Here is a 17,366-nt window from a genome sequence, read left to right on the forward strand (position 1 = left end):
CCCCCCCCCCAGTCCTGGGGATTGAACTCAGGGCCTAGGCACTACCCCTGAGCTGCTTTTGCTCAAGCACTAGCACTCTACCTCTTGAACTACAACACCACTTCTGGCTTTTTCTGTTTATGTGGTACTGAGGAATGGAACCCAGGGCTTCATGCATGCCAGGCAAGTACTCTATCACTAAGCCACATTCCCAGCCCAAGAGATTTTTTTTTTTTAGGCAAAGATTCAAATATTATTTCCATTACTTGCAAAACTATTGGTAGGCAGACTTCTTTTTTTAAATATGTATTTTATTGTTTCTGTAGAGGTGATAGTAGATGAGACAGGTTATGGAATATTTTTGGATAGTGAAGCTTAAAAGTTTTATTTGGCCACATTTAATTAGAACTTAGTAATGTATTATTTTTATTAAGATGGATGTAAGTTTTCAAATGGTAAAATTTATAAATGCATACAGTTTAAAAGAAAATCACTTAATTACAAATGGTTTTTGGACAGGCATGTTCGCATCCATACTGGAGAAAAGCCATATAAATGTGATGAATGTGGGAAGAGTTTCACGGTGAAATCTACCCTTGATTGCCACGTGAAAACGCACACAGGTAAGGACAGCTCCTGTGATATCGGTAGATGCCAGGTGTGTCATATCTGAACAGCACTTTGCCTGAGTATTTTCAAAAATTATAAAGTGTAAAATTCAGGACCTACAAAAATATATATGGGAGACTTTTTATTCTTGACAAGGAAAATGATCTAACTAAGAAAAAGGGAGTAGATCTCAAAAGTCAAGTTGCAAATCATCTTCTTATACAGGCTTACAGATTTTCTTCTCAAATGTGACCTTAGGCAGGCAGTCGGCTGTGGTTTTGTGGAATCTGGGGACGTGGTAAGTCTGACAGTAGTCACTGGGCTGTACACTGCGAGAAGAAAATCTTATGAAGGGAGAACTCACCAGTCATTTTCCTAGCCTTTCTTCCACCGGATTTGAGGACCTACGAGTCAGTTGGACCCATCCAGATGGCATCCTCCGTGCTTGAGTCCATCCCGCCGTGCGTTATTGTGGTCACAGAGTGGCTCTCCTTCTTCTGACGAGGGACCCATCTGTGAGCCTGATGCGGGTGAGGCAGGCTGCGTCCTGAGCTGTAGGCTCCTGCTTGGAAGGGGCTCCGTCACTGCCGCTGTGATGCACCAAGACACACGTGTGACACACAATCCTCAGAGAACATTAGAGAGGGTTGAGATGATCAAACTGTTATTAACAATTCAAATTGGAATAAATGGAATCTGTGCAAAGTTCTACAATATTTTTCTGATGGGCTCTTTGGGACTGTATGAACAGACATGGGAACATTTAATAAGATTCTTTATTGTAAGTTGAGTGCTGGTGGTTCACACCTATAATCCTAGCTACTAAGAAGTTGAGATCAGAGGATTGCAGTTTGAAGTCAGCCTGGGAGGGAAAGTCTGGGAGACTCAATCTCCAATTAGACAGCAAAAAAGCTGGAAAGGGGAACTGTGGCTCAAGTGGTGGAGCATCAGGACAATGCCCAGGTCCTGAGTTCAAGCCCCAGGCCTGGCACCACGGAAAGAAAAATTCTTTTTGCAGCTGTTCTAGTCAGTGCTTGAATCATACTGTGGTTTCCAGATACTGAAACTCAGAGAGTTGTGAAAATTCAGAATTACAGTTGTGAACAGCTCTGGCAGTTTCCAGAACTGCCGACACCCCGCTGTGATGGGTCTCTACTGCACTTCCTGGTGGGGTCTGAGCGTCCACTCGTCTGCCAGGGTGTCTGTGAGGGGCCAGTCACCAGCCCCCACTCATTCTTGTGGCTTTTCACAGGTCAGAAGCTGTTCAGCTGCCACGTGTGCAGCAACGCCTTCTCCACAAAGGGAAGCCTGAAGGTCCACATGCGCTTGCACACGGGAGCCAAGCCTTTCAAATGTCCACACTGTGAGCTACGCTTCCGCACGTCAGGGCGGAGGAAGACTCACATGCAGTTTCATTACAAGCCAGACACGAAGAAAGCCAGGACGTCTGTGGCACAAAGCCCTTCGGAAGGACTGCGGCCTGTGAACCTCCTCAGTTCTTCCTCCCCTGACCCCAGTGTGTTCATCATGAATAACTCGGTTCTGACAGGACAGTTTGATCAGAATTTGCTTCAGCAAGGGCTGGTGGGCCAGGCTATCCTCCCTGCCTCTGTGTCAGGTGAGGCTCCGTGGGGGGTGGACTGGCCACTGATAGTGCATGTCCCCTCATCTGTCTCTGGACAGAAGAAATACTGCAGCTAGACAGCTCCCTTCCTTGAGCCTTTCCTTTGCAAGGCAGCAGGAAGAATTCACATTTCATCATTCACCCGTCCACTTCCTATTCCTTTTCCCATCACATTTACTTCTTAACACCTCAACACATCGATTAGCTTTTGTTTTTGTTTTTTGTGTTTTTTTTTTGTCAGATGTGGGGCCTGAACTCTGGGCCTGGGCGCTGTCCCTCAGCTCTTCAGCTCAAGGCAGGTGCTTTACCGTTTGAGCCACAGCACCACTTGCGGTTTTCTAGTGGTTTTTATTGGAGATAAGAGTCTCATGGACTTTCCTGCCCGGGCTGGCTTTGAACCGTGATCCTCAGATCTCAGCCTCCTGAGTAGCTAGGATTACAGGCGTAAGCAACCGGCGCCCAGCTAGCTTTTGTTCTTTTTTTTTTTTTTGGGTCCAGTCATGGGGCCTGAACTCTGGGCCTGGGCACTGTCCCTCAGCTCTTCAGCTCAAAGCTAGCGCTCTACCACTTGAGCCACAGCGCCACTTCCAGCTTTTTTCTTTTTGCTTATGTGGTGCTAAGGAATCGAACCCAGGGCCTTGAGCATGCAGAGTAAGTGCTCTACCACTGAGCCACCTTCCCAGCCCCCTAGCTTTTGTTCTTAAACTTATTTCTTTTCCATCATCATTCCCCAAAACTTAGTAATGAGATACATACTTTACCCAAATACAACATTTACTACAGTGCCTTACCCAGTTGTCACCCATGGTGCTTAGAAAGACTTAAATGTATTCACATACTTAGAAATAAATGTTGCAGCCCTGCCAGTGTTTAGACATTTCTGTGTGCCTTCCCTTGGAAAACAGCTGTGTAGCCACTCCTCAGTGGTTACTCTGTTTTAAATCTTGGACTAACTGGTAGGTGCTTTTGAGACATCTTTCTGATATATGTAAAAGAGATTTATTTCAGTGTTTGATTTTGTTATGGTTCAGTTAGTTAGCATAGATATTAGTATTCTTTAACTAGGTCATATTAATACGACATATCAGCCTTGCCTATTTATGTAAATAGGGAGCTTCTATGAGTTCTTTCAGACTTCAAAGCGTTTCTAACACTCCGTCCTTCGCTTCTCTTCTGGCCAGCCGGTGGGGACTTGACGGTATCTTTGACGGATGGGAGCTTGGCTACCCTGGAAGGTATCCAGTTACAATTGGCTGCTAACTTGGTTGGCCCAAACGTTCAGATTTCTGGAATTGATGCCTCCAGCATTAATAACATCACGTTGCAGGTATGACAGCTGCCATACTTTTTTGCTTCAGTATTGCCTAAATTACATAGATGGTGTCACATTTTCAGGACACATGTCTCTTGCTTTTCAGATTGATCCAAGCCTTTTGCAGCAAACTCTACAGCAGAGCAGCCTGCTCACGCAGCCCCTGTCAGGGGAGTCTGGCATGGCCTCACAGAGCAGCTCTGTCCCAACTACTCCAGACAGCACTGTCCCAACCAGCGTGGTCATTCAGCCCATCCCAGGCCTGTCCTTGCAGCCCACGGTGACCTCTGCTAATCTGACCATTGGCCCGCTGTCAGAGCAAGATTCTGTGCTGACCACCAGCAGCAGTGGTGAGGGCTGGACACTCACACACTCCAGCAGCTGGAGAGTGTTTTGTGCTGATGACTGCATGTTTGATTAGGACATAATGTAGCCATTTTCTTTGTAAAGCTAAAGGTCTAAGAATGAGTTTATCTTAATTAACAGTGCTCATTCAGTATGTCTGTAGATTGCTACATTCCTAGATTTACTTTTCTCATGCTGGCTTCCCTTTTCATCCTAAGGCTTTTGAAAATGGTCTTTATTACTTATTAGTCATTGTTTTATTGCAGCACTGGGGATGAACTCTGTGGCTTTGTGCATGCTAGGACAAATCTTTTTCCATGACGTAATTAGAGATGATTGCTAGTTTATTTTAGCCTTTATCTTTTTGAAGTAATAATTTGTAAATGAGTAAAGAGAGCTGTGTTCCATGGTGGAACTTAACTGTGGTTTGCTGTGTCTGATAAGCAGGAACCCAGGACCTCACTCAGGTGGTGGCTTCACAGGGCATCGTGTCTACCTCCACAGGCCCCCACGAGATCACCCTGACCATCAACAACTCAAGCCTCAGCCAGGTCCTGGCCCAGGCCGCCGGCCCTACCGCCACGTCATCTGCGGGGTCTCCCCAGGAGATCACCCTGACTATCTCTGGTGAGTAAGTTACAGACTAGATGATCACTGCAGATCATCTTGCTTGGTTCTCTTTTCCACAACACTTTTCTCTACCCAAGTCATGGCTCATTTAATTACTTTCCAGAGTCGGCTACTTAGCTGTTCTTGTTTAGCAAAGTGAGGAATGGCTTTCTGATTCTTATGTTCCATTCATCAGGGAATGTAATTGGTGTGAGCTGGGCACACCAGGATACAATCAAGCATGATGCTTGCCTGCTGCCGTCTTCAGAATACTACTCAGATTACGTGGGAAAAGTTAAAATACATAGAAAAGCCATTTGCTAGGAAAATGTCCTTAAAACTGGATTCTGCAGGTCAGCCACTGAGCCTTTGCTGCCCTGTGTCACGAGGCCCAGAAGGGAGCCTGGGTGTGGGCATGGCTCATAGAAGAAAAGACCAGTCCTTGCCTGATATGTCACAGGTTCGTCCTCTCAGCACTAACTGCTAGAGGAAATATGGAGAGGCTTTGTTGTCCTTTTGAAAGAAAACCCCTATGTCATACAAGACATGTTAGTACATAAAAGCTCGCACAAGCTGTCTTGGTGGCATGCCTTCCAGAACACGTAGATGTGAGGGCTGAAGGGAGAGGAGGAACGTAGCTCCCCAGGTTGCCCCGCTGTACTTGGATATTGGAGCTGAGCATCCTGAGCATCCTGCTTGGTGCCGGGAGTTGTCTGACTTTTCCTCCTTCGTGGTAGCAGGGGTATCATTTCCCCTCTTCCATGCTGCTCTTTCTCTGCCATTTGCTGAAGAAGCAGTGTGTACCCACCTGTAGAGCTACACACTCAGAAAACAAAAAAGTGGAACTCTGGTGCTGTTGGATGTGCAGGAGCCGCTGCATGGCTCTTCTCACGCCCTGGGAAAGTGGCTTCCCCGCTGTCCAGTGACCTTCCCTTGCCTCTTTCATAGAGCTTAATCCTGCAAGTGGGACCATCCCTTCGTCCACACCAATGTCGCCCTCAGCCATCTCCAGCCAGAACCTGGTCATGTCCTCTTCAGGCATGGGGGGTGATGCGAGCGTCACGCTGACCCTGGCTGACACTCAGGGTGTGCTGTCAGGAGGCCTGGACACGGTCACCCTCAACATCACCTCGCAGGTGAGTGTCCTAGGGGACCAGAGGTGCCCGTGGAAACACCAGCTTCTTCTGTGCTAAGGCTACACTGCTTCCTTTCACAATTAATACTTTTCTCACTAAAAAAGTAATGTGGTCAACGTAGAGATCCATAAAATTCCAACCATTAATTTCACAGCGCAAATAGAACTAGGATGGGCATGTTGGTGAATATGGCTATGTATGCAAGATAACCTTTTCCACACTCTGCATAAATAAGGTCATGTGGCACATTATGACCATCTTCTTTTATGAGTAATTTTAATAGAGCTGAACTTTGTTGTTGGTAGTAGTTGTAGGGCTTGAACTCTACACTGTCCCTGAGCTTTTGTGCTCAAGGCTAGTATTCTACCACTTTGAACCATAACACTTCTGGGTTTGGGAGGATTGGAGACAAGAGTTTTACAGACTTTTGTGCCTAGGCTGGCTTCAAACCATGATCCTCAGATCTCAGCCTCTTGAGTAGCTAGATTACAGACATGAGCCACCGGCAGCCTGCATAAAGCAGAACATTTAATGGCTGTACAGCATTTAATTTTGTAGATGAGCCTCATCAAAGGATTAGTTATTTTGGAGTTTACTAAGTCATACAGAATTGTGAATTCCTGCCAGATAGGCTCCATCAAAAGCGTGTATCTTTTACTCTCCTGCCTCGGCTGAATGACTAGAAAGTTTTCAGAGTCTCACCTAGAAAAATCATGGTAATAAGTCGGCTCTCAGATGTTCACCATCAGCACTGAGGTGCAGATGGCATGAGTGGCTTAGCAGTGCTCTGCAGTGGAAGTGTTGCACGCGAGTGTGGAAGCAGAGCCGAGAGAGCCAGAACGCAAGAGTCACGACAGGTACGTATCACAGAAAGTCCAGGAAAGAGGGCCTGGGGGTTTAGCCCAGTGGAAGGGCGCCCGCCCGGCACGCGCACAAGGCCCTGGGTACAGTCCTCAGCCCTGGAAAAAAAAACCCAAAAAGTCCAGGAAAGAAAATGGTCCTAAAACCATGTCAGTAGTTTACTTAAATTATGTTTTCCCATAGTTTCTGCCAGACAGGCAAAATTGAAACCATACCAGAGTATTGAAGTCCAGAATTAATCCTAACTACAAGAGCAGCACTTTATGTATTCATGACAGGAATTCTACTTTATGAGTTCTTACAATGTTTTAAATGAAGCTACTTATTGTTACAGATAATTGACCAGGTGAAAATATTTAAAACTTGGTATGTAAACATGTATATGTGGCTTTGGGAGCTCAGTAAAACAAGTCAGGAGCTGACAGGTCTTATTAAGACCTGTGGTGTGGCCAGAGCCTGCACGGGACCAACAGCCCTCTCACGGCTTCAAGGACTGGGGACGTCTGGTCCTGCTGCTTGCAACAAGAAGCCTCAGTAGTTTTGTGTGGCATAGTAAGACTGCATGTGTGCCTTAAAGGTGCTCTCTTTTTCACATTTACATCAGTAAATGCCATTTATATTCTCTAGTGTCACCTGTAGTTTTGTTTTTGTTTTTGTTTTTTTTTCTTCTTTTTTTTAATTTTTTTTTTTGTGAACACACTGTACAGAGGGGTTACAATTACATGGGCAGGATAATGCGTACATTTCTTACCAAGCATTGGAGCCTCCTCCTTTGTTTACCCTTCACATCCCTTCCCAGCCTCCCCCTCCCCAATCCCCCCCCCCCACCAATGATGTAAAGCTCGTTCCACATGACAACTTTCACCTGTAGTTTTTATGGTGGAGTAATATCCTCTGCTGCCACTAGGTGTCGTGGTAGACTGGAGATAATTACACTGAGTCAATAACCCAGGGTGTAGAAAGATAAATACTGTGTTTTGTCTCCATACACAGGATTTGAACACACTGACTTGATGAATTATAGAGAAGAATATGAGCCACTAAGGCTAGGAAGGTTGAGGGAGGAGAGGGAGACTGCACATTCAGGTGGCATGCATCCTAGAGTACTGCAGCGTGGCAGGTGGCGCCCTTCAGAGGGAAGGTGGGAGGATCCCCCACACTTAGCTTGAGAGCCTACATGTTCCTTGACATTTCAGGGTGCTCTGTGCACAGGAATGCTGGTTTATAACCACGCAGCTTAGAGACTCGCATCTGAAGAGGTCCACTGTCCACTACAGTGTGTGTTTGTGGAAATCTTAAAAAATGTAAACAGTTCGACGGCTAGTTAATAGGGAATTGAATAGTGCTAGAACCACAATACAGATGGTAGTGTACAGGTGAGTGTTTTTAACATTTTAGAGTTTTGTTCACAAAATCGAGTGCTAGGACATATGATTACCTTGAAGAGCAGCCTGGTGTCACTGGTGGTTGCTCCCGCATTCTCCTCCTACCAGGTCGTCCCTAAACCTTGCTTTTAGTTCCAGCGCCTGGCAGTTTCTCATCTCCTTTCTGTCCCTGCAGATTTGTTCTGGCAGTTGATATAATCGGAACAGACAGCAGGTAGTTGTTGTTCCCAGGTCGCAGAACCCCACCAAGAAGACCACCGAGAGTCAGACTTTACAGCTGTTTTAAGGTTTTATTTAGACGGGCTGCAGCTCGGGCCTCGTCCTACACTCCGACACAGTGGAGCCTAGGAGGAGAGCCTGAGCTAAGGATTTGCAGGGCTTATAAAGGCACACAGCCAACCAGGTGTTTGGATTACCACCACGTATTGCTCTGCTAGACAGAATTTGCTGATCTTAGGTTTAGTTTAAACAAGCAACAAGTGGTCACTGCAAAACTTTAACCCTTCATTCCCCCCCTTGACTTATGGTCCTGAGACACAATCTTGTGGCTCTGGTCCAAAACTAAACTCCAACAGCTCTCAATCTTGACTAGTCCCTCTCTGACCTTAGCCATGTTGTCTTTTGCTATTCAAAGTTCCTGTTGTTGTACTGAGTGGCTCCCAGGAGTTCTGCAAATGATCAACAATACCAATAACAATCAGTCCACTTTTCTTTATGCTGAGTGGTTGGGTAGGATTCTTGGAGACTTCCCATGTTTCCCCATGGTCGTCCAGGGCAAAGGGGTCAGCCGGTCTGGCGAGCAGTGGATCCAATCAGCAATGCCGTCCACTTTAAGGGCAGTGAGTGTAGCCAGTAGCACCATGTAAGGTCCCTTCCACTGTGGTTCCAGAGATCTCAAGTTGTGCCTTCAAACAAACACCCAGTCCCCTGGTTTAAACAAATGGGGGGTAGGAATAGAAGCAGAATCATATAATGCTCTAAGCTGGGGCCACATACTCTTATGCACCAGTTGTAAATAGTCAAGCTTACACAGAAATTCAGTGTCATCCAAATGCTAGCAATTCAGTCTGAAGGCTAGGGATAATGGGTGGAGGGTATCCATACATTATTTCAAAAGGAGTAAAGCCAAGCTGATAGGGTGAATTTCTTACTCTAAACAGGGCAAAAGGAAGGAGTGATACCCTGTCTGAGCCAGTCTCCAAGGCCAATTTAGTTAAGGTCTCTTTTAGAGTCCGATTCATTCTTTCTACCTGCCCTGAACTCTGAGGTCTATAAGCACATTGCAATTTCCAATCTGTACCCAGTGTCAGGGCTATTCCCTGACTTACTTTTGAGACGAAGGCTGGTCCATTGTCCGACCCGATGGTGGATGGGAAGCCATACCTGGGTAGGATTTCTTCTAGTATCTTCTTAGCCAAGACGTTTGTAGTCTCATGCTTTGTTGGGTAGGCTTCAACCCATCCTGAAAAGGTGTCTACAAAACCAGCAAATATTTATATCCAAACTTTCCAGTTTTAATTTCTGTGAAGTCTACTTCCCAGTACACACCTGGTCTTATCTCCACGGAGGCGAGCTCCTTTTGTAACCAGTAGATTGGGGACACTGGTGTGCTGACAGGCTTTACAATTTTTAACAGTGTCCTCGATGAGTTGATTTCCTTGCCTAATTTTTACTTCTGAGTGTCAGAGCAAGTCCTGCATTCTTCGGGTTCCCATGGAACCCGATGGATTCTCTTAAGAATCCCCTTGTCCAATCTTTGTGGCAAGATATCTTTGTTTCCTTCTATGTCCTGGCCATGGGAATTTTCTTTGTCCACTCCAAGTCTTCTTGGGAATACTGAGGCTCAGGAGGCAAAGCTCGTGGCCCTGGGTCTACTAGAGTCAGTACTTCCACTTTGGGCTGGAGGGCCGCCTTCTTAGCTGCCTGATCGGCCAAGTTATTTCCTTTGGTTATAGAATCAGTTGCCTTTTGATGGCCAGGACAGTGCATAATGGCAATATTTGCTGGTTTCCATGTGGCCCGGATGAGGCTTAAAATTTCTTGTTTGTTTTTAATAGTCTTTCCCTCAGCTGTCAGCAGACCCCTCTCTTGGTAAATGGCTCCATGTACATGCATGGTGGCAAAAGCATATCCACTGTCCATGTAAATGTTTAGTCTCTTCCCTTTTCCCATTTGTAGGGCTTTTGTTAGTGCCACTAGTTCTGCTCTTTGTGCAGACGTTCCCTGGGGGAGTGCTTCTGCCCACACTAACTCAGTGTCTGTGGTGACTGCTGCGCCCGCATACCTTTTTACATCTCGAATGAAACTGCTGCCGTCTGTGAACCAGGTATGCTCGGCATGCGATAGTGACGAGTCCAATGAGTCTGGCCTCTTTTCCTTGGCCCGGTCTCTCTTTTCATGCTCAATTTCATGTTCTCTGTCCTTCCTTTCCTGTCTTTGCTCCTCTGTCTCTCTTTTATTGTAAACCTTTTCCACCACGGCTACTAGATCCCTAGCAGACTTTTCACTAAGTTTGTCTGAGCCTGCAACTTTCGCTTTATGTCTGGTGGAGCTTGAGTTATATAGGCAAACATAATCATCTGAGCCGACTCCTGGGTCTCAAGATCATACGGGGTATATTGACTAAAAGCTTCCATGAGCCTGTCAAGATATGCTGCCAGACTTTCACTTCCTCCCTGTCTAACATCATAAACTTTGGCCATATTAGTAGGTTGGCGAGCCACTGCATTGAGACCTGCCAACAGAGCCTGGCAGTAGACAAGGAGTCGCTCCCTACCTTCAACCGTATTGTAGTCCCATGTTGGTCAGATCTCAGGAAAATAGACAGTAATCGGGGCAGGATCTGTGATGCGTGCTACTGTGGGGCCAGGGATATGTTTCTGGGCCGCCTCTCGGATACGGTCTCTCTCTTCAGTGGTAAAAAGGACCTGTAAAAGCTGACTGCAATCATCACAAGTGGGCTGATGAGTAAAGAGAATAGTTTCAAGCAAGCGAATTAAATCCTGGGGTTTCTCAGAAAAGGGGGCATTTTGGGTGTGCCAATTGTATAGATCACTGGTACCAATATTGGAGTTGCTGTTGATCATCCGCATCCATAGGACCTATGGCGTGTAAGGGAAAAACAGCTGCATTAGAAGGGGGGTTGATCCCACGGCATCATCGAGTGACTGGCCCCTCAGAAACTTTAAGGGCAGGTGCCGAGGGTTCTATAGCTCTCTCCTCCTCTTGATCATTCTCAGGCTCTGCAAAAGGAACTTGGGAAGGGGAGTATGGGGGAGGAAACATGTCTTCTTCCAAGTTATCTCCCTGAAAAACTGGGGGTACCTTTTCTTTTCCTCTTTCTTATTTTCTTTTTGTAAGTCTAGGGGGCTAGATGGAGTGGTGCCCATGGTTTCCAGTCCCGTCAGTCGTTCAGTCCAAAAAACAATAAACAGTACAAACAAAACACACACAGACCTGACAGTAAAAAAAATAGCTTACGAAGTGGAGATCTCCCGAATTGGTCCGCTGACTCCTGTCACGGAGGGGTTCCACACCCCTGCCCCACAGCAGAAGAAGCGGACCCACAGTGCGCAACTTGGGTCTTGGTTAGGAGGTCCTCTTGGTCAGTTCCGGCCCAACACTGAACCGACCCACGCTCCACAATTCACATGGTGGGGTTCCAAGGATCCCCCCTGCCCCACAATTCACACGGCAGGGTTGACCCCCTCCCCCTACAAGAGGATCTGGGATGTCTCCCAGTTCCTTCAGGGTTGTCGTGTAAGCACATCCGCTTTGACAACCCTTTCCACAATACGAATCAGAGCGGCCGTCCTCACAAAGGAAAACGAAAGTACAATCAGACAATGATAGGACAAGACAAATTAACAAAAACAGTGCTGTTTTACCTTTGGAGTCTGAGGTCTCGGGAGTCTTTGGGGGGATCCTGGATGAGCCCCCACTAGTATGTTGTGCTTTGAGGGGATCCTGGATGAGCCCCCACTAATATGTTGTGCCCAGGTCGCAGGACTCCCACCAAGAAGATCACCGAGAGTCAGACTTTACAGCTCTTTTAAGGTTTTATTTAGACGGGCTACAGCTCAGGCCTAGTCCTACACGCCAACACAGCAGAGTCTAGGAGAAGAACCCTGAGCTAAAGATTTGCAGGGCTTATAAAGGCACACAACCAACCAGGTGTTTGGATTACTACCATGTGTTGCTCTGCTTGACAGAATTTGCTGATCTTAGGTTTAGTTTAAACAAGCAACAAGTGGTCATTGCCTCAAAACTTTAACCCTTAAGTAGTCTTCTGTAACTGGCCTTGTGCATGATAGTTTCCAGGTTCATTCGTGTTATGATGTGCTTCTTTCCTTCTTAGTGATTCCTGAATATTTCTACATATGGATATACCACAGTAATGATCCCTTATATGAATATACTGCATCCTTTAGTTGATGGATGTGTGGGTGGCTTCCACTTAGGACTATTATAAGTAATTCTGCCATCACCATTTTGTCTAGAGTACCCACTAGACCTGATTCTTTGTTTTCCTTTGGTTGTTGGGTTGAGTAGTAAATCTTGCTTTCCAGAGTGAGTGCACCACTGAAGAGCTTTGAAACTACTACTAGACTTGATAATGCTACAACTTCTAAAATGGTCATCTTTTGCCAGGGTCAGCAATTCCCCACCTTGCTCACGGATCCCTCGGGCCAAGGTGGAGCAGGCTCACCGCAGGTCATCTTAGTGAGCCACACCCCGCAGTCCTCTTCTGCTGCTTGTGAAGAAATAGCCTACCAGGTATGATGGGTCCTTTGACCCACACGGACCTTCAGCGTGGTTGTGGCCTGGGAGGTCGGGCTGCCGGGAGATGCCTACTAGGAAATGTAACCGCATCAGTGGCATCAATGATGCAGCCACTGTCACAAATCTTCTAGAAGCTTCTGTTTGCCCATTGGTCAGTCTTCACAGAGACAGTTATACCTTCTCTTTTTTTTTTCTTTTTTTTGTCAGTCATGGGGCTTGTACCTGGGGTCTGGGTACTGTCCAGGTTAATTGGTAAATTAGAGATAAGAGTCTTGCCTGACCAGGCTGGCTTCAAAACATGACCCTCCCCTCTCAGCCTCTTGAGTGGGTAGAATTACAGACATGAGCCACCATCACCTGGCCTGCATTTACTTCTTTTTGCAGACTTTTCTGTAACACTTTTGCTTCGTCAGTCATGGTCCTTGAACACGGGGCCTGGCTGCTGTCCCTCAGCTCTTCAGCTCAAGGCTAGTAGTGCTCTACAACTTGAGCCACAGCGCCACTTCCAGTTTTCTGAGTGGTTTATTGGGAATAAGAGTCTCATGGACTTTCCCGCCTGTTTGAACCACGATCCTCAGGTCTCAGCCTCCTGAGCAGCTAGGATTATAGGCGTGAGCCACTGGCACCCAGCTTGCTTTTTTTCAAGTCTCTTTTTCACATACACACATGTGAATGTTCACAAGCACATGTATTTGTGAGTTAAGACCTAGTTCTTGTTTGACTAATTTTTCCTTAAAGTGCGTGTATAGCGATAGACACCTTTTATTAGGAACAAATCACCTGGAGCCAGGGCTGAGGAACCTTTTCTCCTTGGAGGGACATTTAGGTGCTCATCGCATCATTCTTGGGTCACACAGCATTATCAGTATGGGCAGAAAGAAGGGCTCTGGGCAGCATATGAGAAGCACATGTATCAAGTCTAAGGCCCGTGGTCTGGATGATCCCTACCCCTTAAAACTGTTTTCCTTAAAAGAGTCGCAGTTAGCTGTGTACAGAAAGCACATGCCTGTAATCCTAGCACCTCAGGAGGCTGAGATCTTGAGGATCATGGTTCAAGTCCAGCCCAGGTAGGAAAGTTTGTGAGACTCATATCCCCAAACACTACCAAAAACTTGGAAGTGGAACTGAGATAAAAGTGGTAGACTTGAACAAGAAAGTTCAGGGGCAGCACCCAGGCCCTGAGTTCAAGCCCCAGTACTGGCATACATATACACAAAAAAAGCCCAGATTAAAGCACAGGTGATTGGTAATCTCAGAATTTATGAAACAAGTGTGAAACTTATTCTCAAGCCAGGCACTCACGGCTCATATCTGTAATCCTAGCTACTCAGGTGGCAGAGGTCTGGAAGGTTAACGTTTGAAGCTAGCCTGGACAGAGTAATCCATCTCCATCTCCAAAATTATAATAAAAAAAGCAAGTCTGGCAGTGTGGTTCCAGTGGTAGAGTGGCAGCTGAATAATCTAGACAAGCAAGCTTGAGGTCCTGAAAACAAACCAACAAAGTTTATACCTAAACAAATGAGTTTTGAGCAAGATAAAGATGTTCTCACAACAGCATTAGGTTCAACTAACACTGCCCAGTCCCCATTTTGGCCTCAGTCACCAGAGTTGAGGCGCCCTCTTGGGGGTACAGCTTTAACCACTGCTGTTGGGTTTCCTGGGACTATGCTCCAGCTCTGTGGCTGACCACAGAGACCCGAGGGATGCTGAGAGATGGTGCACTTTCACAGTCGTGAGTCCTGTATCATAGCAGCAGGGGCAGGAAGGCAGGCAGACAGGTGGAGTCCCGCAGGACTCAGGTGTGCAGCGAGGTCCGGTCGCCCTCTCCCACACCCCTAGTGCTGTGTCCAGCTGCCTCTCTCTCGTCCCAAGTGGAGTAGCCAGTCTCTGTCTCTGCTTCTCTCTCTCTTACACACATGCGCGCACATGCCCTGTCATCAGTGTGGTGTCACGGACTGCGCTCCTTGTCCCAGCAGTGTTTGAGGACACTGTCAGTTGTTGATGGCCCATCGGCGAGCCGTGGAGTGCCCTGTAGCTGGTGTGCTGACAGATGGAGGGACACCTACATCCCTGGGCTGCCAAAATCAGCTGTTGACTATAAATCAGTGTTACCTGTCCATCTGGAGTTGCTTGTGGTCGTGTCGGCATTAGCAGGGTGTTTGTGTTAGTGGAAAGTGTTCTGTGTGGAGGAGTGCTCTCAGCCCCTTCACATACAGCACTGTGACTTCTAATTGTGTCTCCGTTGAGGAACAGGTAGCGGTGAATAAGCTTATCAGGAAGGCAGCAGTGGAGCTGGACTTGAACCTGGTTAGTCTGGCCCCAGAGCTTCCCATTAACCACTCTTGTAGCCAGCACATCCCATAGACTTAAGGCTGGGAGCAAGGGAAAGAGTGCGGGACACCCTGAGCTCCACAAGCCAGCGGCAGCTGGTGGCAGTGAGCTCAGAGACCACAGCATGCCCCTCACTCCCCACAGGTGACGGATGTCTCCACCCACCTGGCTGCCAGCAGCCAGCCTGAGAAGGAGGGCCCTGCCCACCAGTGCCTGGACTGTGAACGCAGCTTCTCCTCGGCCGCGGTGCTGATGCACCACAGCAAGGAGGTCCACGGCAAGGAGCGCATCCACGGCTGCCGCATCTGCAGGAAGGCCTTCAAGCGGGCCACACACCTCAAGGTATGCCAGGAGCAGGCAAGGCCGGCATGAGAAGCATCTCCTGGTCTTCTGAGGAAAGGGTCAGTGCTACAAACGCACGTACAAGGTTCTGTCACAGTGTTGTGTTCTTTATCAGTGTTATGCACACATAAATTGAATTCCATATTCACACTCAGTACAGTTAAAAACAACATCAATACCGTCTCTCTCCCCAGGCCATGGGAATGTAAAGGTTGACTATCGTCTGTTGTTGAGGCTATAGTGGTTCAAACTTTCATGACCTCTGGTGACTCCAGTGTGGCATGATGGGAGTGAAGTGACACCTCATAAAGGGCAGCGCATCCCTGGGGAGCCAGCCTGCAGGGGCCCAGCTGCACACGGCCACACAGGATGGAGGGGCATGGGATTCTGGCTGCCTGGCCACGGAGAAGTGGCGCGAAGGGTGGGCTCTCTGGAAGCTCCACCGGGCCCTGGACCCCTCCTTCTCCTAAGGGAAAGCATGTGGGAAGGGACAGAAACAGATGGACCTCACGTGGAGAGTCCTGACGGTGACTGGCCAGGAATTGACCAGGTAGGAGGACAGTGTCCATAGTCACATGGTGGGGTCTATGAAGAACATGGCACTCTCTTCCCAAAACTGGATTAGGAGAAAAATGTTGACCAGTCCAGGTTAGGTCACATCCTGCAAAAGACCCATCCAGGTCACCAAAGGCGAGGGTCTGGGGAAGTTGCAGCTCAGAGGCCTGAGGAGACACGGTGGGACATGTTGTGCTCGTAAGCATGACAAGACGCCGCTGTGCACAGCCTCCAGGGTCTCCCGTATCCAGCGCCCTCCCCGTGCACACTTCCTGTCCTCCCCGGCCCTGTGCAGTGCTCCGGGTGGAGTTGGGGGACCTGGGTGAGAGAGCCCTGTCTCTGAGAGCCTGTCAGCAGTGCCTGCAGGCTCTTCGTGGCGGGCGGTGGGCCATGGTGTCTGGGTGGACCTCAGTCGCATGAAGGGCAGGAGAAGGGCTTCACGGGGCTTCTCTCTGGCCAGCTGTGTGAGGTCTGCGTGTCCAGGCATCCCTCATGGCCTGTTGGGGAGGTGCTGCTGCCTCATGGGGGTCAGAGCCAGCCAGGGCTGTGGGCCTGCTGAGCAGCCATGCTCTGGTGAGACTGGGCCTCCTGTCTCTGCCAGCGGGCTGCCGGCCTGCACGCACAGTCACACCGTCACCTGGCTACTGAATTGTGCTTCCGGAGTGATGGGTTTTCCCTTTGCTGTTGCAAGTGTCTAAGATACTCGTGGTTTCCGTGTATTCTGCCAGGAGCATATGCTGACACACCAGGCAGGCCCCTCACTCAGCTCTCAGAAGCCCAGGGTGTTCAAGTGTGACACTTGTGAGAAGGCGTTTGCCAAGCCCAGCCAGCTGGAGCGCCACAGCCGCATTCACACAGGTAGGAGGCTGTTCTTGAGAAGATGGCATGGGGCGCGTATGTGTGCAGGCATACGGTGCTGCATTATGCAGGCCAGCAGGGGTGGGGTGGGGATGGAGTAGCTCGGAGTAGGAACCTTGGCTGTCTCAGCTCAGAGTCAGCTTGCACATCTGTGTCCCCCAGGAAGTGTTCTGCTCCAGGCTCTGGGCCCCTGCCCAGGTCGCCCCTCTGGTCCTCCATCTCCTTCAGGTGTCTTGTGCTAGGTACCTAGGGCTTCAGTCCTGGCCCCCACCAAGCATTCAGTAGAAGTGTAAACTAGCATCTGTGCTGTAACTTCCTAGTGATTTTAGTGAGAAACAGTTCAGAGAGAGAGAGAGAGAAAGAAAGAGCTGTGCTCCTGAAGAATAGAATGAAGGCATTGTGAAGATACTAGCGTGGGTTTCAGAAGTTCAGTGGCGGCTAACTGCTGTGGGTGCTGGGAGCACAGTGACGGCTAACTGCTGTGGGTGCTGGGAGCACAGTGATGGCTAACTGCTGTGGGTGCTGGGAACACAGTGACGGCTAAACTGCTGTGGGTGCTGGGAACACAGTGACGGCTAACTGCTGTGGGTGCTGGGAGCACAGTGACGGCTAACTGCTGTGGGTGCTGGGAGCACAGT

General features: G+C 48.2%; 1 protein-coding gene across 1 annotated transcript in view; it reads left to right on the top strand.

The window, feature by feature from the left end:
* The window catches only part of Znf236 (zinc finger protein 236), a 96,493-nt gene that overhangs the window by 72,074 nt on the left and 7,053 nt on the right, over window positions 1–17,366 (top strand). The window contains exons 22-30 of the mRNA XM_013026115.1: window positions 499–602; window positions 1,841–2,206; window positions 3,394–3,539; window positions 3,631–3,874; window positions 4,317–4,496; window positions 5,427–5,614; window positions 12,511–12,636; window positions 15,118–15,315; window positions 16,599–16,728. Coding sequence (XP_012881569.1) covers window positions 499–602; window positions 1,841–2,206; window positions 3,394–3,539; window positions 3,631–3,874; window positions 4,317–4,496; window positions 5,427–5,614; window positions 12,511–12,636; window positions 15,118–15,315; window positions 16,599–16,728 — 1,682 coding nt within the window. The remainder of the gene's footprint in view (window positions 1–498; window positions 603–1,840; window positions 2,207–3,393; window positions 3,540–3,630; window positions 3,875–4,316; window positions 4,497–5,426; window positions 5,615–12,510; window positions 12,637–15,117; window positions 15,316–16,598; window positions 16,729–17,366) is intronic.

The sequence above is a fragment of the Dipodomys ordii genome, unplaced genomic scaffold, assembly GCF_000151885.1.
Source record: "Dipodomys ordii isolate 6190 unplaced genomic scaffold, Dord_2.0 Scaffold91, whole genome shotgun sequence".
In the NCBI taxonomy this organism is placed as follows: domain Eukaryota; kingdom Metazoa; phylum Chordata; class Mammalia; order Rodentia; family Heteromyidae; genus Dipodomys; species Dipodomys ordii.